This window comes from Ictidomys tridecemlineatus, chromosome 1 (assembly GCF_052094955.1).
Source record: "Ictidomys tridecemlineatus isolate mIctTri1 chromosome 1, mIctTri1.hap1, whole genome shotgun sequence".
NCBI lineage: Eukaryota > Metazoa > Chordata > Mammalia > Rodentia > Sciuridae > Ictidomys > Ictidomys tridecemlineatus.
This window is the reverse complement of record NC_135477.1, coordinates 148690624-148717120: the sequence shown is the minus strand read 5'-3', so window position 1 is coordinate 148717120 and position 26497 is coordinate 148690624. Positions and strand designations below refer to the sequence as shown.

Genomic DNA, 26497 nt, shown 5'->3' with positions numbered 1-26497 from the left:
AAATTCACAGAGAAGTAGAACCCAGCCCTAGCTGGGATGAAGAGGGTCAGTGAGTAAAGGATTGCTGGGGGAGGAATTTTTGTGCTGAGTAATGAAGGCTATACTCAGGCCACCAAGAGAGTTGGGAAGAGCATGCTGAAGAGAAGGAGCAGCAAAGCATTGGGCTCTAAAGGGAGACAGATCTTGGTTTAAATCTTGCCTCTGCCTGTGACTGACTGATATTTAACAAGTTATGTTACCTCTGAGCTGCATCTGTTTTATCAGGCTCATTGAATGAGAAGCACTTGGCATAGTAAAGAACATAGATTGAACACTTAATAAATTGTCATTGTTGCTACTGAAGCCTTAGAGCACAGTGTGTCATACAAGTTATAGGTAACTCAGGGACCATGCAGGAGTGAAAGAAGGTGGGAAACCCTAAAGGACTTGTGAGTCATGCTGAGACGGAGGCTGAATGTAACATGAAAAAGCCAGGTGCCTTGGGAATTAAAACTTGTAGTAGACTTTTACTTTTTGATATATGGGTTAGATAGCCATAGTGTAGGGTTTGTGTACCCACACTTGCTCCTGCTGCACCCTCATGTACTAAAGAGCAGAACAACATCCTCCATTTAAATTATAGCATCAGACAGTCTCAAAAGGCTCCAGGGACACCTGATTCATGGAACCTGCCCAGTGGACAATGATAATTTATTGCAGCATCCAGTATTCTGTTTGCAGACTCTTTAAATGTTAATGACCAATAATGTAATTATGATGGGGAAAGTTCCTGGGCCAGTTGTGGGTTTAATTTAATTAACAAAGCCATCTGGAGCTATGCAAAATTCTTTTTTACATTTTTTTCCAGACCAAATTTGGATGGCTTGTAGTTACTATAATATCAAGCCTACAGCAAAGGACTACCCCCAGGCTCTAAGATCCAGAAGGAAGCACAGTGGCCTGAGGATGAGTTGACACAAGGCTTATGGTGGATTTTATAATTTCCCCTCCTCCTGCCTCTCCAAGGGCAGGGAAGGAGCATTATTTGGCTAGTAAGGATGGGTTTCTGATAAGAACTGAGTCTCATTCATCTGTCCAAGAGGCCAGAAAAATGGTTATTTATTATGCTTAGGAAAAAAATTCATATTTGTTCCTATGTCTATAAAGACTTTGGTAATCTGGTTCTTTACATCCAGTCATTCTCTCTTTTGCCCTCTATGATCCAGCCCTACTGGATTTACTATTCCATTTACTATTCCTAAAATGCACCAAGGCCCTTCCTTCCTTCCTTCCTTCCTTCCTTCCTTCCTTCCTTCCTTCCTTCCTTCCTTCTTTCCTTCCTTCCTTCCTTCCTTCCTTCCTTCCTTCCTTCCTTCCTTCCTTCCTTCCTTCCTTCCTTCCTTCCTTTCTTTCTTTCCTACCAGGGATTGAACTCAGGGGCACTTGATCACTGAGCCATATCCCCAGCCCTACTTTGTATTTTATGTAGAGACAGGGTCTCACTGAGTTGCTTAGCACCTTGCTTTTGCTGAGGCTGGCTTTGATCGTGATCCTCCTGCCTCAGCCTCCTCAGCCACTGGGATTACAGTCGTGTTCTGCCTTACCCAGTACATCAAGGCCTTTCTTGACCACCCTGTCTAAAATATAAGTTCTTCATTCCTTATTAATTTCCTTTCTGTTCTTTCACCTGGCTTTATCTCTCATCACTTAGCAACTACCACAGTTGATTATGTATTTAAAGTCTGTGATTATTAAATGTACTAAAATAGAAGAGCAATGACCCTTTTTTTGTTTACTGTATTGTATCTGGACTTAGAACAGTGTACAGTACATGGTAGCAAATTCAACAAATATTTGTTGAAAGAATAAATTCATGTATGAATCCTGTGGCTAATCTCATTGATTCCACAGTAGGAATGCTAACTCTTCTCTCCTCCCAGAAAGGATGGCATTTCTAAAGATGGCAGCAATATCTTCCATCCCAATTGCTCTGGAATGCTATCTTCCTGCTCTTGGAGTTGGTCTAACTTTCAGTGACCTATTTTGACCAATAGAATGCTGCAGAAGTAATGCTGCAAAACTCGCTAGGTAAAAGCATTAGAGATCTTTCAGCAGTTACCATTATTCCTGGGAAAGCCTCTTAGAAGTCCAAATCTCCTGAGACCACCATGCTGTGAGGAAGCTCAACATGGCTACACCAAGGGAGACCATATGAAGGAGCACTGAGGTGCCAGACATGTTTGTGTAGCTTTCTGACATCTTCCATCCCAGCCCAGTCACCACTTTAATACAGCTGAGCAAATGATTCTAGTATAAGAACTTCCCAGCTAAGCCCTGCCTGACTTCTTGATTCACATAATTATAAGTACATAAAATGATTTTTTCTAAGCCAATAAATTTTATGCACCAAAAGATAAGTTGAACACCTCTTTTCAGTTTACAGTTCTGAGCATTCCATCTTGTCTTCTCGGTGGGGCTTTGGGCAAGAGCTCCTTCTCTGGCCCTCAACAACCCTTACCTGCTATTAATCTTGCATCCCTCTCCTTTCTTAGAGGAAGAAGCATCCCTCCTAATTGTTGCTACTCTCACCTTTGTTTTTGATGCTCCTTGCAGCTCTCAGCCATCTGAAATCTGGCTCCTGAACTCTGTTGAAATTGCTGCCTCAAAATCTTGTTAATTTCTTTCTGGTTATCAAACTCATGAGTCTGTTCTGTATCTTCTTTCCCTCAGACAGCTCTGTGGCCCAGATGCTGCCTACCATTCACTGAGTCTTAAACATTCTCCTTCCTTGACCCCTTCTGTGTGACTTGATGTCTGAATAATCTGCCAGGGAGATGAACCAGTCTTGTTTTGTTGGCTGAAGACTTGTCATGGGAGAATGAATGGCATTTTTGCCTTCTATCTCTTGAGGAGGTGGTGAGGAGGACTCTGGGCTCTAGTGGTTCCAGAAGTTCATAGTTTGGGGATTTTAGAGATTGTTCTGAAGACCACAGATAGTCCTTTGGGGAGAGTGAGGCCCAGTGAAAGGAAAGAGTTGGAGGATAGTTCTTGTGTTGGAGTCTTGCTTCCTGAGACTGGGGGAAGAGAGTGAGGTTTGGAAGTCTTTTGTGGGGGTGGAAAGACATCAGGTTCCATTTTAACTCTGCTCTAGAGGTAGATAGACATTGAAATGGGGGTCATTCCAGAGTGTTGGAAGGGATTGACCAATGCCAAAGTTCTTCTTTGTGGAAGTTCAGGGGAGGGTCTCAGCACCTGTCTGGCCCAGATATCTTTCTTCATTGGAAGCTTCAGGAGGAAAGAGATTCTGTTTTTTTTTTTTTTTTTTGCCCTGTTGTATTCCTAGAATCTAATACACTGTCTGGGACACTGTGTGTACTAAAAAAAAGTGTTGAATGATACAATGGAAACACAACTTGGGCCAGATGATTGTGATCAGTGTTAGTGGTATCAGGTATCCACAGAAGAAGGGCACAGGATAAGAGTTCTCCTTTAGGTGGACAGGTTAGTCTTCTGGATTGTGGTATGACACAGAGGAGGATGTCCCAGACTGACTAAGATAGGATTTCCTGATAACCTGGGCAAGACACTGAGCCAGATATCATATGATTTAGAATAAGCAAAAAATGGTGAGAGCTACATTTATTGAGTACTTATGATGTGCTAGACACTGCTCTAAATGATTTTCATGGATTGATTAATCCTTGCAACAATTCTGTGACATAGAGACAATTAACCCAACTATTAGCACTTTTTTTTTTGTTTTTGTTTTTTCAAATGAGGAAACTGAAGCACAGGAAAGCTAATTGACTTGTTTGCGGTCACACGGGCAGGATGTGAACTCAGACGTGCCTGCTTCAGAGTTGGATCTATATCAAAAAACAGCTAAGAAGTAAGAATTCTTAACAATGAGAAGCATGAAGCAAACTCATATCAGGTTTTTCTGTTTCTCCAGTAATTATATACTTAATATTATATATGCATATATACAGATAATATATAAAATCTTAGTGATATAATAAAATGATACAACAGTTTAAAGTTAGAATTTTCTAGTAATAGAGTATAGCAACATGGCGTTGGTTGTGCCTTGTCTGCCACCCAGATGATATGCATTTGGTCCCCTAATTAATACTGGCTATGGAAAAGAATAGTTCCTAAAAGACAACACTTGTAATGTGCTAGGAACTTGCATCTATCTTACTAGGTACTGAAAGTTTATAAGGGAAGCATGGTTATCCCTACATTAGAGGTGAGGGAAAAGCAAGGTTAATGATTTGTCTAAGGTGACCCAGAATTATCTAGCTCCAGAGCTTATGATTCTAATCACACTCCAGAATGGAGTCTTTTTTCCATGTGATGTTGAAAGGTGTTATTTGGTTGTTTGCTTATTTGTTTAGCAGAAACACAAATTCTTTGTCTAGGAAGTAGTCAGTTATTTCAGGAAGGCATCTCTAACTACCAAGTAAAGAAATGTCAAGATATTTGTATACTGTTTGTAAATTTAAAAACTCATTACAATTATGATAGAATATATATATATATATATATATATATATATATATATATATATATATATATATAATGTGTTCCCCTCCTCATAGTACAAAGTCAGTTTTGTCTGGGTAGTGGTTTATTATCAGCTAAGGATCTGTAACTGGTACTATGAATTTGTTGAAAATTTGTTTTTGAAAACCCTCCCAAATGGGTTTTAATTTCACTAAATTCAGCCTGATGATCATTGGAAGTATCTTCCAAATTACCAATACTTTAACATCTCCTTTTTACCCAGGAAATGAAGGACCTTGTTAGAAAAGCAAGTACTATGTTTATTTAATTGCAAGTATCTGGGAGATCTAGATGAGGAAGACTAGCTGAGGATCTGGTGAGTGTAATATTCTGAGGATCTCGGTGGACTGGAGCAAGAGTGTCCTTCTCTACAGGTTCACTTGTCTCTCCCCACCATGGGAATTCCTCTGGCAGCCTACTTGACTGGTCCACCAAGTTAAGAACAGAACTCAGTACAGGCTTTTGAACAAGCTGGATGTGAGTAGGAGTCCCTGCTTGGCTTCTTGGACTTTAGGTGACTTGCTCCTCCTCTCTGGGTTTCAGTTGCTTCATTAGTAAAATAGAAAGCATGACAATGGCTGATGTGAGGATGCAGCATGTATAAGAAGGGCAGAGACACAGCTCTTGCTGGCACTTAATCAGAGAGAACCACTCAACTTCCCTTCTTTGTGAGCATCCCTCCCAAGTTCCATTTCCTCTGTCTTTGTTCTTTGCTCCAATCCATTTCCCATGCACTATTGGCCTAGGCCTTCTTTGGGTTCTTCAGAGCTCTCTGCTGTCCATTTTACCACAACGCCCTCCAAGTTCCAAAATGACTTCTAATTCCCCCTGCCCTCTTACCAAAAGTATACCTCTGTTAGTGTAATTTAGGAATATGAGTAGTTTATTCTAACATTGGTAGACCAGACTCTCATACCTGTGTTTAGGCTGAGCCAAACACAGTGGCACCCACCTGTAATTCCAGCAACTTGGGAGTCCGAGGATCACATGTTCAAAGCCAGCTTCAGCAACTTAGCAAAGCCCTAAGAAACTTAGTGAGTCCCTCTCTCTCAAAAAATAAATAATTAATTAAAGTGCTTGGGATGTAACTCAGTGGTTTAGTGCCCCTGGGTTCAATCCCTGGTACAAAAAAAAAAAAAATGTCTAGGCTGATTTTGTGCCCTGAGTTGAAAAGCATTATTTTTTTTTACCTCCAAGTAACAGTTATACAGATTTCTTCCTGAACACAGAATAGCCTGCAGGTCCTCATCCCCTTCTACTTTATTCCTCCAGTAGCATATTAGCCAGTTCCCCTTCTTGGATATACCATCAAACCTTGCTACTTGAACAGCCTTACTGAAGCAGGGCTACTTACAGTCATGATATACCACTAATTTGGCCACAAATGTGTAAAAAATTCTATATTGCACAAGAGTCACAAAACCCAACATGGAAAATGGTAAGGCTCTAATATGGAAATGCTAAGAGATATTGGTAGTGTGGTATTTGGACAGCTTGGTGGTAGGGTCAGAATTCACACAGAAAAATACTCATTTGCTTAGTAATCAAAGGAGTGCATTTTAAAATATGCATAAGATAGTATTTTGCATATATTAAATTAGGGGGGAAAATCTTAATAGAACTCTGTGCTTGCAAAGTACTGATGAAATCAGTTCAGTTTTATACCACTGATGACACTGAAAATTAGTATAGATATTTGGGAAAATAGCTTTCAAAGTGTTGCAAGAAACAGCAAATATTTATGTCCTTTGACAAAGTAGAGTTAGCCCTCAGAAATTCAACTTAAGGAAATAATAGCAAAAAAAAAAAAAAACAAAACAAAAAAAGAAAAAGAAAAAAGGAAAGAAAAACTATATGTATGGAAACTATATGCATGGAAAAATAGTAAAATATAAATATATTTAAAAAGTGAATGGTCAATACTAGAGAAAATGTCAACAAGGATATATCAGTCTTCTAACAAAAATATGAATTATAGAGAACACAGAAAAATGCTTACATTCTGATGCTTGATGAATTTTATCCCAAAATTATTTCCCTTACAGCTCTAAGTATGTAAATACATATCTGTATATGGGAAAGAATTAGAAGAATGCAATCATGCATTATGCATTTTTATTTTTCTTCTAATTATCTTTCTTATTTTTTAGATGTTTGTGCAATAAATAAAATCAGCAAGATGAGAAATGCAAACACCAAAGGCCATATGCAGGATCCCCTTTCCATTATGGAATAGAGGATGTTCCCTTCAGCTCCTTTTCATAGCCCCTTCTGCTGGCCTAGCCTCCCTTGCCAGCCATCTTTTCTCCTACCCCAGGAGCCCGTTCTTCTACTTCCTTCTCCTCTTCATATGCCCACCCCTAGACTATCACTGAGTCCTGTAACATTATCATACTTTTGTGCCTCCCTCATGTGTCCTCTGCCTGGATTGTACTATACTTTTCCTTTGACTTCTGAACTTTGAGTTCTTCTTAGCCTTTAAAGGCCTGATGTAGAGTCTACCTCTTTTTCCTTGACACTTTCCCAAACCATTTTTTGTTTGAATTAATCTCTCCTTATTGTTTGATAAGTGGCTGGATTCAGATCGCGTAACCCTTTAGGCAGACACTCCTGACAAATGAGGTCTAGGCCTTATTCTTTATATTGCCCTCTGATTTGGTGAAATAATAGGTGCTACATGATTAACCACTCCTCAAGCTTATTCTACTGATAACACCTATCAAAATCAGAGCAGGCAAAGTACTCAGATGGTGATGCATCAGATGAGTTTATTTGGAAGTATACGAAGATGAATTTTTAATACTTTTTTTTTGTGTGTACAAATATGTAACAACAAATTCCATTATTAGGTACAACTATAATGCACTAATAAACAATGTGACAAAATTATTATACTTCTGTAATAAGTATATTATGAATCTATTATAAGTATACTAATAAGTATGTAATAATTACAAAAATATAAATTAATTTGTGATTTATTCAGATGCAATTTAGAGATCCAGTTTTATTAATTTTGTTAAATAGTATTTTGAATTTAAGTGACTTTTTGTTGTTTTTAAGTAAAATAAAGCCATTAGTCAGGATCTGCATTTCCTTAGAGTCGATGACAATAGTTATAGGAATTCATGAATGAGACAAATAATGCCTTATCTAATAATTTATCATGTATTACTTTCCTATTTATCTCATTTACATCCTCAAATGTAATAACTTTGTGGGTTTCTTTCACAGCTTTTAGGAATGCATTTTGCCTTGAACTTGAGATTATGTTGTATTTCAGAAAAATAATTGGAAGAAAACTCAAGTATGGTTCATTCATTCATTCATTCACTTACTCAATAAATATTTTTGAGAATCTTCTGGCCTACGTTTGTTCTAGGTTAGGGTTATGGGTGGTGAGCTGTCCTAGGGATATAGGATTTATTGTGTTGAGGCAAATGGACAGTAAACAAAGTGAACAAAAGAAATAAACAAGATTCAATGAGGGCACGGGATGGAGAGAGAGTAATGAGGAAGAGAACATGATGGTGACCATGTTCAGACAGGGTAGTCAGAAGGCCATTGATCTCAGTCTTTAATGCCGAGGAGGATCAGTCAGCAGAGATCTGCGGGAAAGGGACCAGTAACTTCACTGGGTTTGAAACTAGTGTGGAGTGTTTAAGGCACAGAAAGGCAGGTAGTACCCCTGGAGATTAGGTAGCAGGAAAGGGCTTTGGTATAAAATGAGTTAAAGAGGAAGGCAGGAGCCAGATCATACAGCAGCTTGTAGGCCATAGTTAGTGATTGAAACCTGAGTACTTTAGGGCATGAGGATATTGGTTTCTTGCCAAGATCCCTCTTACTAGGAAAGAACACCCAGCCCTACATGCTGGGGTGCTGGCTGCTGAGGGCTCATAGATACACTCTTTTTCAGAAATTCCCTCCAGCCAATGGGAACCACTTTGTCCAGAAATACTCATATTTATGTCTCCCCCTTGGGAGACCTGCAACTGGTAACTGACTGATATAGGTATAAAAATAGGTATAAAAGACAAACTCTTAGCATTAATATGGTACAAATCTGTGGACCTACTGCACACTCCACTCCAAGGCACCTCTTGAGATCAAACTGAGGGTGGACTTCTTTTTTTTTTTTAAAGAGAGGGAGAGAGAGAGAGAGAGAGAGAGAGAGAGAGAGAGAGAGAGAGAGAGAGAGAGAATTTTTTTAATATTTATTTTTTAGTTATCGGCAGGCACAACATCCCCGTTTGTATGTGGTGCTGAGGATCGAACCCGGGCCTCACGCATGCCAAGCGAGTGTGCTACCACTTGAGCCACATCCCCAGCCCCTAGGGTGGACTTCTTTGAAACCACCTCTTAATTTAGCTTCTTCTCCTTCCCCATCCTACTCTGCCCCTTCAATGTAGGTTTCTCATGAGATCATGATTTAGTAAAATAGGATTTACAAAAGCCCTTATCTTAGGCTCTGCTTCCAGTAGTGATGAGTATCAGACTATACCTGGCTTATAGATGAAAGATATAAGCCGGGGCATGAAATAATTCAATTATTTAATTTTTTTCCTGGTGTGTGTGTGTGTGTGTGTGTGTGTGTGTGTGTGTGTGTGTATGTGTATGTATGTGTCTGTCTATTTGTAGGGGAAAGAGAAGAGGAAGGCACACCTGTTAATTATATGCTATTGTCATCATCTAGGCATAATATAACTATGGCTTAGATTACATAAAGCATCCTTATTAAACAGAAATTTTCATCCTCAATTATACTTACAAAATTTGCCTTCCATCAAGAAAATGTGCAAGTAACTTTAGGCAGATGAATGTTAAAAAGAATAATGCACTTTGGCATATAATGGGAGGAATATGTGAAAGTTAAAATGCTCATTGAAAGTCTAAATCTATTTATGAGCATTTAGTACAAAAATAATGTGATCGAAATGTGCAGTTGGTCTTTAGCTTAATTACTGGTGTTAGTCATGGGTCCTTCTGGGAGATTGTAGTTTCTAAGATTTGTTTAATTCTGGGATAAAAATGACAATTTGAAAATGGCTTTTGTTATCTTTCCCACTTTGGGCTAGTAAATATTTCTGACTGTATCTTTTCTGGAGGGCATTAAGGGGGTGTATGTTTCTGTCTTGAATGCTACTTAAAAATTTCTCTTCCTGATAATCCCAAAATAAGGAAGTAATAGTAATCAGACTCTGACTTTCTTAACAAACACAGCACACAATGAATATAGTTTGATTAAACAAGCCAATTCCACATGGTTTAGGAAACATAATAACCAAGGAGAAAAACAATGTTTTGAAGAATTATCCTTTCACACAAATATTTATGTATGACAAGAGCTGAATGAAAAGCAGCAAAACATCCAAAGGTAATCACGTTCTGCCCTGCTGTGACAACCCTTATTTTAAAGATCTGAAATCTCTTTTGCAAATTCACAGTGCTATCAGTGTATTAGAGAAAGTCTTGTCAGGTGATTTGCAGCATGCCTGAAGAAGGGCAGAGAGAAAGCATCAGACACTTTTTCTTCCCTTCCTCTTCACTCTAAGTGTGGTGGGATGTGGGAATGGGGCAGCACTGAATGCTAATAAGAGGAGGGAGCACTCTCAAGGTCCTCTGCATAGCACTCAGTAAAGCACTCACTCAGTGATCTGAGCTCCCTTCAGGAAGCAAAGTCCTCAGTGACTCTCTTTGACTATGCAGGATTCTCTGGGAGCCATTCACTTCTCTGCTCTCTCCCTATAGACTTCTAGGCCAGAATCTGTATTAGGGCTTCCCTGGATAATAAGAACTCTTTTCAAGTTATGAATCCCAAATGAGCATGAAGTTGGCAATGGAAGGACTGTATATGACAGACCCAAACTCTGGGGCCAGTCTCAAACATCACCTGGATTCTAATGGGTTTTAATCACAAGTGGGAATTACAATTGGAGAAGCAGTAAAGCCTTTATGTCCCACTGAATATACCATCTATTCATTTAGTCAAATTGGAGGCTGTACATTATATATAGAATGTGTATTGTTATCAGCTATCAGAGATCAAGATAAATGAAGAGAGGCCCCCACCTTCTAGGAGCTCCATCTTTATAAAATTTGAAAGAATTAGCACATCTTTAGAAAATACCAGCTGCTGTGTGCCCACCCAGATGAACTGGATTAGACACTCTGTGGGTGGGGTCCTCCAGGCAGTGGTATTTTTAACAAAGCTCCCAAGTAGTTTTCTTACTTGGAATTTGAGCCCATCATTTGAGAGCCACTGGTCTTGAGAGATACAGTATATCCCATATAATTACAATCCCTGCCCCCAGAGCCTTAAAGTTAAAGGGTCATGGCCTAGATCCTGAAAACTAGCCCAGTGGTTCTCACAGGAAATGATTCTGGCTTCCCAATTTCCCCAAAGACATTAGAGATAGTCTGGATGGATACTTTTTTGGTTGACAAAATTGAGGGGAGGGTGCTATTGGGTAGAGGCCAGGATTCTGCTAAAACTCTTGTAAAGTTGCAGAAGAATCCTCATGGCAAAGAATTATATGGCCTAAATATTAGTAGTGCTGAGGTTGGGAATTGCTGATTTAGTCCTAAAGGTAGTTGTCTTATAAAACCAAGATGGCAAACAGCTTCCTTTATCTAATTTATTATGTACTTACCATGTCTTAGGGACATTATGTGTGGTAAGAAATATTGACTGTTGTTTATTAGGTACTATAATTTGTTCCGTTATATGGATGAGAAAATCAAGGTGCAGAAATTAAATAATTTGTTCAAAGGCACATAGCTAGTAAATAAAAGACTTGCAACTCAAACATGGGCAGTCAGGCTTGGGCCACATATTTTACCACTGCCCAATAGGTTCTATTTTTCTTTGGGGAATTTTTCCAGGCAAAAAGGTATCACAATTACATAATATTTTTTTCTTTTGTTTCTCAAGATTTTCTGTTGGATGAAAACAAAACTTCCTCATGTAAAAGATAGCCCTTCTGAGCCAGGTGATTAATACACTGATTATTTTTGTGCCACATGGCCAGGCTAGAGACATGAAAGTGCTCAGAGGAATCCCCAAAGAGGATGATGATTGATGCTTTTGACACTAACAGCGTTTGGCAGCTACTGGCATCATGCAGTGCAGTTGGGGTAGTGCCTGACCGGCCAAACTGTCTGTGACAGCTCTGATCTCCTTAACTCTGAGCATCTGTTAGAATGATGCCTCAGCAGGAAAACACAGTGGGGAATGTCTACTCAGAGCATGTGAGTGTCTGACTGGCCCCTCAGATGTCCTCTAGAAAGGCCTGATGTCCCCAAGTCCCTTGTGCTCACTGGCTCTGCCTTGTGCTTTGTGCAGACAGAGGAAATGAAACAGGACCCAGCAGAGGTCATTTACCCTCTCTCCAGTGTCCTACCCATGGTCACCACACTAGGGAGAGGATGTATGCCAGTTGTGTATCTGCTCCTGGGCATCATTCTGTCTCTGAGAGGCTCTTGAGGGTTACAGAAGTGTCCACTCTGTCTGTGAGGCCTGCAGGCTAGCAAATGAAATGCCTTGTCTTAAGCCACATATCTACTAAATGGGAACTTAAGCAGCCAGGCTCCCAGCCATAACATTATACTTCTACTCAACAAATTCTGCTTTCTACTAGGAGTTTTTCCAAGTAGAAAATGGGCCCATTTATGGCATGACTATAAAGTGTGCATAAGATGATCATTTGGCCCAATTTTGGACAGGCAATATAGATGGAAATGGTCCTTCCACCACTGCCCTCCCTCCTTGACATTCTTCGCTGAGGGGAATCTTCCATGGGACACATTTTGTGTTCTTCTGGCTCCAAATCTATAAAAGAATCTTGAAGTTGGCATCAGGAAATAGAAGTTTATGGAGAACACTGGCTTGGCGTGTTACCATCCTTTGTGGAGTCCTTCCATTTCTATTAAGAATGCAGGCGACTGACAAAGGATTACAGTCTGCAGTCTTATTCAGCTCTCTCTGCTGAATAGAACTTTTCATGAACATTATTTTCTTTTTACTTCCTCAGTCTGCCTTCTACCTCAGGTGGTGATTCTGCTTCTTACTTAGAGAAGTTGAAGCTCTCAGTATGAATTCCCTCAGCTTTTCTCCTGTGGTAATCATTAGTGCCATTTCCCAAATTGCTCTGTTTTTCTCTCCATTCAAACCATGGCAAGATTCTACTTCCTGATCCTTCTGGAGGTGGGGTAGGAGGTCTGACTAATTCTTCATAAAGTGAGCAGGAACAAAGAGTGCCACATCCAGGTAAAAGCATGTGATTGTTGGGATGAGGCTCTAGGTCTAGGCTCTAGGTTTCTACCTCCTGGCATGGTGGAAACGTTTGACATGTTGGCTATTCTATCGGCTTGGATTCCTTGAGTGGATCCTGTTCTAAGATGGAAATAGAATAAACAATGAATAAATCTTAATTTGTTGAAGTCACTGCAATGTTGGTTTTCTTTGTAAACACAGCACAACTTAGCCTATCTTGACTATATCCGGTCTCTTTCATCCAACAAAATGCTGTATCCACATCCTTTTTTGCTTCAAGACTTTCTCAGAGGATAAGCTGTTTCCCTGGATATCCCAATCTTTACAATCACTCTTGATTAGCCCTCAAAAAATAAAATAAAAAACCAGAAAACAAAAAGCAAACACCCAACAACAACAAAAGCAAAACAAAAATAAAAACCAAATCATTTAGCACTTTGCATTGTCTGGTCTGTCTTTAGCCTCATCCCACACCTCACTTCTCATGCCCTCTAACTTGGTCACATTCTCTTTCTTTTGGTTCATCTTACTTGGTTTCTTTTCACTTCAGGACCTTTGGATATACTTTAAATATGATCTTTCTGCCAGAAATGCCATTCCCACCACTGTTTATATTCTTTTGCTCTTGAAGTATGAGCTCCTTAGAGAAATTTCATTGACTTCCCTACTTATGTCATGTCTGCTTTTAGAAGCTCTCATAATTTCATGTTCTTTTCTTTATAACACTTACAATTGGAGTATTACAAGTTATTTGTGTGATGGTTTGATTAAGGTCTTCTTCCCCCTTGATGGCCAAGATCATGCCACTTTCATTCATTACTATGTCCCCAGTGTTTGTCAAATCACACTTTGTAATCATTCAGTAAAAGCCTGTTGAAGGTACAAATGATGATGTACAGCCATGTTGTCCAATTTGGTAACCACAGGCTACATGTTGAACTTTAAATTAATTAATTTTTAAAGATATAAATAATTGTTCCATAATCACACCAGCCTCAAATCCAATGCTAATTAGCCATATGAGGCTTATAACTCCCATATTAGACAGTAGAAAATAGAACATTTCCATCATCATAGAAAATATTATTGGATAGTCTTGGTACTATCAAGTCCAGGAGCTAGTACATGGCATGAATGCCTTCAAGTGCTGGTTCTTGGCAAAATTTCAGCCTATTTCTTTCCCTGTAATGATAAAGCCACAGGGAAGGATCACTCTTCTAAACACATTCTCTGAACATGCTTCTCTTTCTCAGGGGTCTGTGGGTTTTTGCTTTCACCTCTCTCTGCCTAAATTGCCATCCTAATTAGCACTTCCCATTCATCCCCCCCCCCCGACCCTGCCACAGATATTTCTGTGAAATTACAACATTGGGAAAATTTTACTAAGGTCCCAAACAGTGCTAGCTAGTGTTTCCTTTGGCCTCTATATTGTGCCTTTCCCATTCCTGTGTGCCCTGCTCAGACAGGATTGTATCCTTTGTTCACTATTTCTGCTATCACTGCATAAGCCCCTCAAGAGAAAGGTCTGGGCCTTGGTCTTCCAGTGTGCTGAGCACAGAACTGGTGATATGTAGACATCAGTGGGTGTTTGTTAAATGAGGGATATGTAAGTGAATGAAAATCTTAGGGAATACTATTTCCTTAATTCAGTAGCATGAGGAAAAAAGGGAAGTGTGTTATTGAGGTAGAGACAGTAGGGTCTTTCCAGGACCCTGTGCTCTTATCTTCCTCCCCATGGACATGTATCAGACCCTTATTTTGTGTGAGAATAGCTTCTAAAGTCAGGAATAACCCCTAAGTTCTTGGGTCTTGAAGGCTTGGGAGCAGTGGAACTGTTTCTTGAGGAGATGGGGGCCTCTCAGCTGAATGGAAGGATGGCTCATACCATGATCAGAGTCCAAGCCAAGCTGCACCCCACAATGATAGAACTGGGAGCCAGCCGGAAGTCTGAAACAGAGATTAGACTGTGAATTTAACTTTGCTCAGATAGTTAAGTAGTTAAGGGGCTCCCTCCTGTGCAGAGGTTGCTGCTGTTAACGTCATGGGTTATTTGTCCCAACTCACCCACTAGATTGATAGCTTATACACTGTCTTATTCTCCTTAGGTTCTCTAGCAGGCTAAGGTCAGTGTCTGTAGATCCTGTGGATGGTGGCTAAAATGATTGATTAGATGGAACTAATTACCCTTGTTGGAGATGCTGCATGATAACAGATATGCTTTCTGTTCTGATAATAATATATTTTGCCAAAAATAGTCTCATGTCTTCTTTGTGATATTTTTTCAGTAGTAGGCCTTTGCTTAATTATGTCCATCTCCTTTTAAGATGAAGTTATAGCTTCTGTCATGCAAACAGAACATTCTGAGTTTCTTTGCTCTATGCTCCTTCAACAATTGAGCCTACAGGACTAATGACCACATAGTTTTCTTGTAGTGACTAGGATATTCACCTGATCCTCATTAAGGCAGACTGGAGGAAGGAATGAGAAGAGATGATATAGGGGAAGGAAGGGAAAACATCATTATGGTAAGTCCAGAGATGGAGAAGCAACAAAGAAGAGAGAGACAAGTTTTCCAATAGACAACTGGTCCATTGAACAAGTTGAACAAGGCACCAAGACCTGGGTCTGGATGTCTGTGACATGTCACTGAGCACATCACACACTGGGTTCCCTTTAGGGGTGCAGCCTGGGTCCAAATTGGGATCCAGACTTGGTTTTCATAATTGGTGGGGCTGGAAATCCCTTATGCATTTATTTAGAGTCAGTTTATGTTATGAGAAGAAGACCTTTGAGAAGGAGATTTAGGTATGATTCCCTGGGGCTGAGATAGAGAGATGGAGAAGACTGTTATCCAAAATGGCCCTGGAGAAGGAGGTCTTTTTATTCTAGAGTAGTGATGTACATTAAGGACTCAATAATGTCTTTAAGCATAGAAATCTGTTTGACTATGTTAACTTAAGGTCTCCAAATCAATTTGAATACAACACATTTTCTTTCCCTCTCTTTTTCTTTTTAAGGTAACACCTCATTAGCAGCTCAAGGAACTGCCAAGAAAAACTAGTTTTCTTTGATTACTGGATTAATGGGTTGATTTTTACACCATGTAGACAGAGCCATAGGAATTTTTTATGGTTTAATATTCTAGCTATATCAGGTATAAAAGGCAGTATGTAAATAGGCCTTTGTGCTAGTTAGTTTATAACTCAAATATCCAGGTTAGATTGTGCCTATGCAAGCATGGTAAAGTTAATAAATTAAAAATGGAAGTGCATTATAATATTAGTATGCCTTTTTGATATTAGATATTTTCACCAGTAATTCATGATAGAATAAATGTCAAGGAAAGCTTCGAGTCTGCCTACTATTACATAATGGTATACATGGTTTGAGAGAATTTATCCCCTGGAAATGAGCAAGGCTGGCATTTTATGCTGGTCATTGATCATCTTCCTGCCTATGGATGGCAGCAGACATTTGACATTCATGATGGATATTTCCTGAGACATTTATGACTCTCCTAATTGGAAAATACCACTAGAGCAAATAATTTCCCTCATGAAACCTTTTTATTCTGAACTAAACCATCATGTTTATGGAGGGCTTCACTTTTTCTTGTCATTCATTATCAGGGCCATTTGTACTTGGTAATTGACAATGAGAGGGAACATGTAGCTGTGAGGAAGTGGCAAGGCTTCTGGATTTACTGAGTACTCTACCATCGATGACAGTTTTGCTAGACTTATTTTATGTTTCAGAAAAATGGCTAATATCTGCATGCCATGGACTCTTGAAATTGCTCATGAATAGCTGAAACTGTGACTGTAAATTTTCAAACATCAAGCATCATCTCCTGTTCTCTGGCTTTTCAAAGACATCTTCACTTTCCCCATGTGTTAAGTGGCAAGAAGATACTCTGGCTTGGAAAGGGAAGAAAATGTTTTCAGTTTTGGAAATTCAAGCTCACCTTTACTAGTGCTGTGCAGCCTCCACAGCAGGCTTATGTGAACTCAAGGGCATGGATATCTCAGCAGTTTCAGGAAGTGATTGCCATGCTTTGGTAAAAAACATCAGGGAGTTCTTGGCTTAGTCTAAAAAAATGTATTTCCCTGAGCTAAGAAAATATCATTATACTTGAAACCACAATCTGACTTTTCCAAGCACCCCAATAAACTCTCTGCTTTCTAATATGATTCTCAAGGCTACCTTTTCCATGGTTTATCAATATAATCTTTGGGACTCAGAGTCTTAGGAAAAAATCAATTTTTTTCTTAGGATTTGTGATTATTATTGAAGTAAAATGGCAGAAAGATTTTATCAAACTTGGAAGCTCTTTCTAGATGAATCCCACAGATTCATGTCATTTCTTGAATACTGGTTGACCTCACACAAAGTAAGATAATCAAGGGAGAGGAGACATGTCCAGTGGCCAATTTGGGAGGTATTAAAAATACTTTTCATGTTTGACATGTGAAATAGCCACCCCCCCAAAAAAACCCCCACAAATCCTCAAAGACAGATCCACTATGACTTGCTCATATGGAAAGTCCACTGACATTTAACCATGTAGGTTTTTTGAGCTTTCCAGTTTTCATTAGGACAAATTATGTCAGCCAACAGAGCAGATTCTACAGAATTCAAATATATACAAAATGGAAATACAAGTGACTTTTGCTCCTTAGGACCCTAATCTGATCAGACAGTACAGATGCAAGGGTTATTGGGTGACAAGAGTCATTTCAGACATGTTGATATCTATTGAGGAGGTGGAACAAGCTTACTTTTGGGAAAGTCTACTTAAGCTTCCCACTAAGGGCTTTCATATGACTTTGAAGTGAATTTCTCTAATCCTTTGAGGACCATGGCTGCCACAAATCCTTTACACTAAACCATTCTCTGCACGGTTAATGCTATTGAAAGACCTGAGTTATGTGTTTCTCAAGATTTGGAATTGGTTTGCTAGTAATGGGATTCCTCACTGTGACACTACTGCCAGTAGTCTGGAATCTGAAAATCTCTTCTGTTCTCCAAATTAAAGGTCTAGTCATGGACCGACTAATGATTCCTCTCTCTCTCTTGGAGGCTGGGAATTGAGATGGGAAAAGGTGGTGGGATCTGAGCAGCCCTGTAAGATTGGCAGTTTCCTGTCTGGAGAGAATTTGGGTGTAATCACAGTCTCTTTGCAGGAATATGAGCACAAAGCTAGGCCAGCTGCCCTTAAAGTGAGGCAGAAAGGCCAAGAAAGATGGGAAATCTTACCTTCTTGACTTCATATTTAATGGCGAGTTTGATCCGGCTCAAACTTGGACGGTGGTGGTCGGACCAGACTTGGAAGTTCACATCACCATTTAAAATCGCCTCCACCTCTTCTGTGTCTCGGCACAGGTCCAGCACGCCCACCACAAAATCCTTGCATTGCATAGATAACTTCCTGTAATCGTTCTAACAGAATAAAGAAAAATCAGGGGTGTGTCACACTGAGCCCCACAGATCGGCTTGCCCAGCACAGCAGTGTCAATCAGCAATTGTCCACCAAGTATGAACTTAATGGAGCACATTGGAATCAAGGGCAATTGCTGGATTCAGAAGACAGGGCTGTTTCTCTTGACACACAACCTAGAGGACATCTTCTCTAAGTCAGCACTTGTCAGAATGTAGTCCATAGATCACTTGCATTAGAGTTACTTTAGATCATGCTAAAATTGTAGAATTCATGGGAATGAGGCCCAGGAATGTATTTTTTTTTTTAAGTTTGCTCTTTAAATGATTTGAGTACCCACCATAGCCCATCCAGACTTTTTCAAAGCAGCAAATCTTTGGGCCTAATTACTAGCCAATTGTAAGGGAGGAGTAATAAGGAAATGAACTTTTAAGATGCTAGAAATAATACCTTACTCATTTAGCACCAACCTAAAATAGTGACTGCTCTGCATAGGAATTTACTAGAAAGATAAGGCTGATACACTGAAGTTGGAAGAAATTTATGAACAGGTATGCTTTTTATATGTGCTAGAAAATTGCTTGTAACTTACACATTTAAAACTCCAATGCAATTTACACCTTACAGGATTCTTTCTTATTACAAATCCATTTGTATGGCAAATCATGGCTCCTTAAATTACTTGACTGATGAGTAGACACTTTTAGTCTTGAACTTTTTGTTGTTGTTTCACTTTTTTAATGAGTTGCTCCTGGGATACTCTTTTCCTTTCCCTAGGTGTATCTTTCCAACTATCTTTGAGAAGTTTCCTTCCTACCTTTCTTAGCAACACACCAATTTCTCTTCCTCCCAAACGCACAGCTTAATTTTTAGATAATGATCCCAAATGTTGGACAAAAGAATGTTTCATGTCACTCTCATACCACTACTTCCCTCCAAATATATCCTCCTGAGGCTTCCTTATTGCTTTCTTGGTTGAAACCAGTCTATTTAGAAACTACATAAGGACCAGATGTCACTTTCAATGTTAATCAATGTCAACAGCCCTCAGACTCATAAATAGTAGTTGGCAATAGGAGAGCAGTTTTGCTTTTCTGGAGCCTGGATTCTTCAGCAAATAGGTGGGAGCCTGGCAAACTGCAGGAGCTCAGCTATTTTTCTGAGTTAATGATTCTTGTCTCCTTCCAGGGCTGCTGCATCAAAATGTCACTTTGCATTAGAGAAAGAGGTAAGTAAATGCTTGCTTGCTGGGAAAGGGAAAAGGATCATGAAAATATTTTCAGATGAGAATGGCTACCCTTCATTTTTATGTATAATTTAGGTAGAAGAAGGAAATTTTGAAAATTATGAGTAGAAAAAGGACTGCTCAGCTTAGGCAGATTGTCATGGAGAAAAATTTGGGTAAGATACTTAGATTGTTCTAAGTTTGGTCATCTACTATAAGGTTGGGTGGTAACATGAAGAGTTGTATTCTGTGCTTCTCCATCCCTAACACCCATCCATTCACATTTATTCATCATTGAGGAGCTACTGTGTACCAGGCACAAAGTTAGCAGAGAATGAGGCCAATGTGGTTTCTAAATAGTGTGGTCTGAAGGAGGCTGGGGATCTATCCTTCGGGTCCCATAAGGGTAATGCCAAGTAAAATTTGCCCAGAGTTTGTCCTGGCTAAAACATTTTGCAGAGTGATGATGAATCAAAGTTGGGAATCTCAGCATATAATACACTGGGCTCAGCAAAATGGAGAAGATGGTTCACCTCACCACATTGACCTGACCCATTCAACTCTGGCAGTCCCTCTGTTACAACGGACATTTCCTGAATCTCCTTGCCCTGAAGCATCAACCTATTGCCTCTTTAATGAGAACCAGAATTGTCTTTGAATGTCAGTTTTCCTGGTAAAATGGAACCTGTTGGCTAGACTATAATCAACTCTTGGTGGAAACTCCTACCTGGAACTGAATGCATGAATGGGTACATGAAGTAGAAAAGGCTTGCCTTAGCCCTTGGTCCAAGCTCCCACACTGGGAGCAAGTCAGGCTATATGGCACTATATATGTTTGGGATCTGCAGAGTTTGAAGCAGAAAGTGCTCCTTCATTAGAGGCTGTCACTTTCCTGGGCTCTTTTTACCTAGCCTGCCCATCAAAAAGGAGGCACCAGAGCAGCCAAAGTGGATAATTACATTTTTGTCTTCTGCATTAGACACAGGTTATATGTCAATAAGGCTGGTATCTGCAGGTGGCTGGAGGGAAAAGAGAGAACCCAGGCCTGCCAGAGAGGAGATTCTATGGTCATGTATGGTGGCAGAGGGTTATAGGCAAAACCTCTAAAGAATTATGAGTATGCTTAATTGGGTCAACCCTGAGCTCTTGAGCCTTCTAAGACATATCCCTCACTGTAGTTGAGGTAGATGAGATACATGTCTAAGACATCAGACATGCTCTTTAAATTTTTTAAAAATATATTCCTTGGGCTGGGGATGTGGCTCAAGCGGTAGCGCGCTCGCCTGGCATGCGTGTGGCCTGGGTTCGATCCTCAGCACCACATACCAACAAAGATGTTGTGTCCGCCGAGAACTAAAAAATAAATATTAAAAATTCTCTCTCTCTCTCTCTCTTTAAAAAAAATATATATTCCTATATGCTGTGGTTCCCCAGTCCCAATGGGTGACAGGTGTATCATCTTGCTCAATTCTTATAAAAATTCATGATGGAAAGGCTATCACCATTTCCAACTTAAAGATGAGGAAACTAAGACAGAGAGATAAACAGGCTGAATACACTTCTCTTTCTTGTATTAGTTACTGATCTATAGGTCACTCTCTCACCTTTGGTGATTTGAACTCCTATCTCACTCCTACTCTCCCTCCATTGCTGCTTTTGTTATTCTTGGCAGTTTCAATATCTTGAAAGATGACTTTACCAATACCCTGCCCTCTCACTTTCTTGACAGATCCTTTTCCAGTGAGCTCATCCTTAATCCAAATTCAGCCACTCAATCTCTTAGTTATTTCAGTAGCTGTGTATACTCCATGACTGCAACTACAAGTATATTTTTCAAACCACCGCCTCCCTATATATTCAGCTCACTGTTTCTGGAACCCCAAATAGTAATCTTTTGATTCACCAGGGCTACAAGCAATTGACCATTATTCCTTTACCCTAATTTATACTCCCCTCTTTAGGTTACTGTTTTCCTCCTTAAAAAGCTTATATTTCATAGTTAATCATATGACAACCTCTGCACACATCATCAACTTTTCTGGGCTTCACTTTTCTTTAACCTTCACTGGATAAAAGCCTGGTCTTAGTTGAGTCTAATTGTCTATCACTCTGGTCCTGCCTCTGTACAGTAAATGTGTCTGAGAAGAGACAACTGCACTGATGCATCTTCCTGTTAACTGACTCTAACCTCAAGTAGTCTTTAGTACTCCTGGCAATTTACTCTTTTACTCTTAAACAAGCATTTCATACCTTTCCCTTCTCCATCTTCAAAAATCTTTACTTCTTCCTAACTCTTGGATGAGGACCTTGTTTTCTATTTATTAAGAAAATAGAAGTTATCAGCAGAGAAGCTCCTCATGCTCACACCATCACATATATGTAACTACACACATCTGTGTCCATGTATTCTGTGTCCATGTTTTCCCTCTTTTTACTTTGGATAAACTGCCTCTGCCCCTCTCAAGATCAACTCCTCCACTTGCATCCTGGATATCAGTCTCTTATGCCTACTCAAGGATGTTGCTCCTGCAACCTTCCTTTTTCCTCTCCTGTGCTGTCAACTTCTCCTCTCCCTACTTGTTCAGCACACAAACATGAGGTTATATTTCTTTTCTTAAATAGAAATTTATCTTGACCCCACTTCCTCCTCCAATTGCTACTCCAATTTTCTGTTCCATTCTACACCAAAACTCTTCAATAGAGTTTTCTACATTCATTGTCTTCAATTGCCCTTTTTGTTCTCTTTATTGTTCCATTTAATAAGGCTTTCCTGCCCACAGAATTTACTGTGACTCTTCTCGGTAAAGTCATAAAGGATTTTTATGTTCCTAAATTCAACAGTTGGTTCTTAGTCCTCATTTTACATATCAAGCACTTTAATATAGCTGATCATTTCCTCTTACTTGATATACAGTTAGTTGGCTTCCAGTACAACATATACGTTTGTGTTTATTTTTCCTGATTTACTACTTTTTTTTTTCACTCTTTGTTGATTCATCCTCATTCTCCTTATGTCTTAATTTTGGAATACCTCAAAGATGTGTCCAGTCCTCAAAAATCTCCTTTTATCTATTGACACTCATTCCTTAGTGATCTTATCTAGTGTCATGGCTGATAAATCTGAAATTTATATCTTTAATTTCAGACTTTGTATGAAAATGAAAAATAAAAAAGTGTGGAGATGTAGCTCAGTGGTAGCATATCCCTGAGTCCAATTTCCAGAAAACAAAATCAAGGAAGGGTAATGGGGAGTGGAGGAATGCTATGGTTTGGATCATGTGTTAGAGACTTAGTCCTCAGGGTGGTAATAAGGGTATGTCCCCAAATTACCTAAGGACCTTCTACTAGGCCCCACTTCTTAAAGTTACTACCAAACAAAACTAGAGCAAAACAACAGCAAAAGAAGTAGAAGGCAAGAAATAATTAAAATCAGAGCTGAAATTAATGAAATCGAAACAAAAGAAACAATTGAAAAAATTGACAAAACTAAAAGTTGGTTCTTTGAAAAAATAAATAAAATTGACAGACCCTTAGTCATGGTAGCGAAGAGAAGAAGAGAGAGAACTCAAATTACTAGCATACGGGATGAAAAAGGCAAGATCACGACAGACACTTCAGAAATACAGAAGATAATCAGAAATTATTTTGAATCCTTATACTCCAATAAAGTAGAAGATAGTGAAGGCATCGATAAATTTCTTAAGTCATATAATCTGCCCAGATTGAGTCAGGAGGATATAGACAACCTAAACAGACCAATATCAATTGAGGAAATAGAAGAAACCATCAAAAGATTACCATCTAAGAAAAGCCCAGGACCGGATGGGTATACAGCAGAGTTTTACAAAACCTTTAAAGAGGAACTAATACCAATACTTTTCAAGCTATTTCAGGAAATAGAAAAAGAAGGAGAACTTCCAAATTCATTCTACAAGGCCAACATCACCCTGATTCCGAAACCAGACAAAGACACTTCAAAGAAAGAAAACTACAGACCAATATCTCTAATGAACCTAGATGCAAAAACCCTCAATAAAATTCTGGAGAATCGGATACAAAAACATATCAAAAAAATTGTGCACCATGATCAAGTAGGATTCATCCCTGGTATGCAAGGCTGGTTCAATATACGGAAATCAATAAATGTTATTCACCACATCAATAGACTTAAAAATAAGAACCATATGATCATCTCGATAGATGCGGAAAAAGCATTCGACAAAGTACAGCATCCCTTTATGTTCAAAACTCTTGAAAAACTAGGGATAACAGGAACATACCTCAACATTGTAAAAGCAATCTATGCTAAGCCTCAGGCTAGCATCATTCTGAATGGAGAAAAATTGAAGGCATTCCCTCTAAAATCTGAAACAAGACAGGGATGCCCTCTCTCACCACTCCTGTTCAACATAGTTCTCGAAACACTGGCCAGAGCAATTAGACAGATGAAAGAAATTAAAGGCATAAAAATAGGAAAAGAAGAACTTAAATTATCACTATTTGCAGATGATATGATTTTATACCTAGAAGACCCAAAAGGGTCTACAAAGAAACTATTAGAGCTAATAAATGAATTCAGCAAAGTGGCAGGATATAAAATCAACACACATAAATCAAAGGCATTCCTGTATATCAGCAACAAATCCTCTGAAATGGAAATGAGGACAACCACTCCGTTCACAATATCCTCAAAAATAATAAAATACTTGGGAATCAACCTAACAAAAGTGGTGAAAGACTTATACAATGAAAACTACAGAACCCTAAAGAGAGAAATTGAAGAAGACCTTAGAAGATGGAAAAATATACCCTGTTCATGGATAGGCAGAACTAACATCATCAAAATGGCGATATTACCAAAAGTTCTCTATAGGTTTAATGCAATGCCAATCAAAATCCCAATGGCATTTCTTGTAGAAATAGAGAAAGCAATCATGAAATTCTTATGGAAGAATAAAAGACCCAGAATAGCAAAAACAATACTAAGCAGGAAGTGTGAATCAGGTGGTATAGCGATACCAGATTTCAAACTATACTACAGAGCTATAGTAACAAAAACAGCATGGTACTGGTACCAAAACAGGCGGGTGGACCAATGGTACAGAAGAGAGGACACAGAAACCAACCCACAAAACTACAACTTTCTTATATTTGATAAAGGGGCTAAAAGCATGCAATGGAGGAAGGATAGCATCTTCAACAAATGGTGCTGGGAAAACTGGAAATCCATATGCAACAAAATGAAACTGAATCTCTTTCTCTTGCCATGCACAAAAGTTAACTCAAAGTGGATCAAGGAGCTAGATATCAAATCAGAGACTCTGCATCTGATAGAAGAAAAAGTTGGCTATGACTTACATACTGTGGGGTCGGGCTCCAAATTCCTCAATAAGACACCCATAGCACAAGAGTTAACATCTAGAATCAACAAATGGGACTTACTCAAACTAAAAAGTTTTTTCTCAGCAAAAGAAACAATAAGAGAGGTAAATAGGGAGCCTACATCATGGGAACAAATATTTACTCCTCACACTTCAGATAGAGCCCTAATATCCAGAGTATATAAAGAACTCAAAAAATTAGACAATAAGATAACAAATAACCCAATCAACAAATGGGCCAAGGACCTGAACAGACACTTCTCAGAGGAGGACATACAATCAATCAACAAGTACATGGAAAAATGCTCACCATCTCTAGCAGTCAGAGAAATGCAAATCAAAACCACCCTAAGATACCATCTCACTCCAGTAAGATTGGCAGCCATTATGAAGTCAAACAACAAGTGCTGGTGAGGATGTGGGGAAAAGGGTACACTTGTGCATTGTTGGTGGGACTACAAATTGGTGCAGCCAATTTGGAAAGCAGTATGGAGATTTCTTGGAAAGCTGGGAATGGAACCACCATTTGACCCAGCTATTCCCCTCCTCGGTCTATTCCCTAAAGACCTAAAAAGAGCATGCTACAGGGACACTGCTACATTGATGTTCATAGCAGCACAATTCACAATAACAAGACTGTGGAACCAACCTAGATGCCCTTCAATAGACGAATGGATAAAAAAAATGTGTCATTTATACACAATGGAGTATTACTCTGCATTAAAAAATGTCAAAATCATAGAATTTGGAGGGAAATGGATGGCATTAGAGCAGATTATGCTAAGTGAAGCTAGCCAAGCCCTAAAAAACAAATGCCAAATGTCTGCTTTGATATAAGGAGAGTAACTAAGAACAGACTAGCGAAGAAGAGCACGAGAAGAAGACCAACATTAAACAAGGATGAGAGGTGGGAGGGAAAGGGAGAGAGAAGGGAAATTGCATGGAAATGGAAGGAGACCCTCAGGGTTATACAAAATTACATACAAGAGGAAGTGAGGGGAAAGGGAAAAATAATACAAGGGGGAGGAATGAATTACAGTAGTGGGGGTAGAGAGAGAAGAGGGGAGGGGAGGGGAGGGGGGATAGTAGAGGATAGGAAAGGCAGCAGAATACAACAGACATGAGTATATCAATATGTAAATCAATGGAAGTGTAACTGATGTGATTCTGCAAGCTGTTTACGGGGTAAAATGGGAGTTCATAACCCACTTGAATCAAAATGTGAAATATGATATATCAAGAACTATGTAATGTTTTGAACAACCAACAATAAAAAACAAACAAACAATAAATAAATAAATAAATGAATAAATGAATGAATAAATAAATAAATAAATTACTTGGGAATCAACAAAAGAGGTGAAAGATCTATATAATGAAAATTACAGAATCCTAAAGAAAGAAGTCAAAGAAGACCTTAGAGGATGGAAAGATCTAACTTGCTCTTGGATAGGCAGAATTAATATTATCAAAATGACCATACTTCCAAAAGCACTATCATTGGAGAAAAGATAGCCTCTCCAACAAATAGTGCTGGGAAAATTGGAAATCCATATTCAACAAAATGAAAAATTAAACCCCTATCTCTCACCATGCACAAAAACTCAAAATGGATCAAGGACTTAGGAATACAACCA

At 39.1% G+C, this 26497-nt stretch overlaps 1 protein-coding gene across 10 annotated transcripts in view; it reads right to left on the bottom strand.

Moving 5' to 3' along the window:
- The window catches only part of Trpc7 (transient receptor potential cation channel subfamily C member 7), a 316931-nt gene that overhangs the window by 69534 nt on the left and 220900 nt on the right, over positions 1 to 26497 (bottom strand). For all 10 annotated transcript variants that reach the window (XM_005333202.4, XM_078048930.1, XM_078048914.1 and 7 more), the window contains one exon: positions 18074 to 18256. In XM_005333202.4, coding sequence (XP_005333259.1) covers positions 18074 to 18256 — 183 coding nt within the window. The remainder of the gene's footprint in view (positions 1 to 18073; positions 18257 to 26497) is intronic.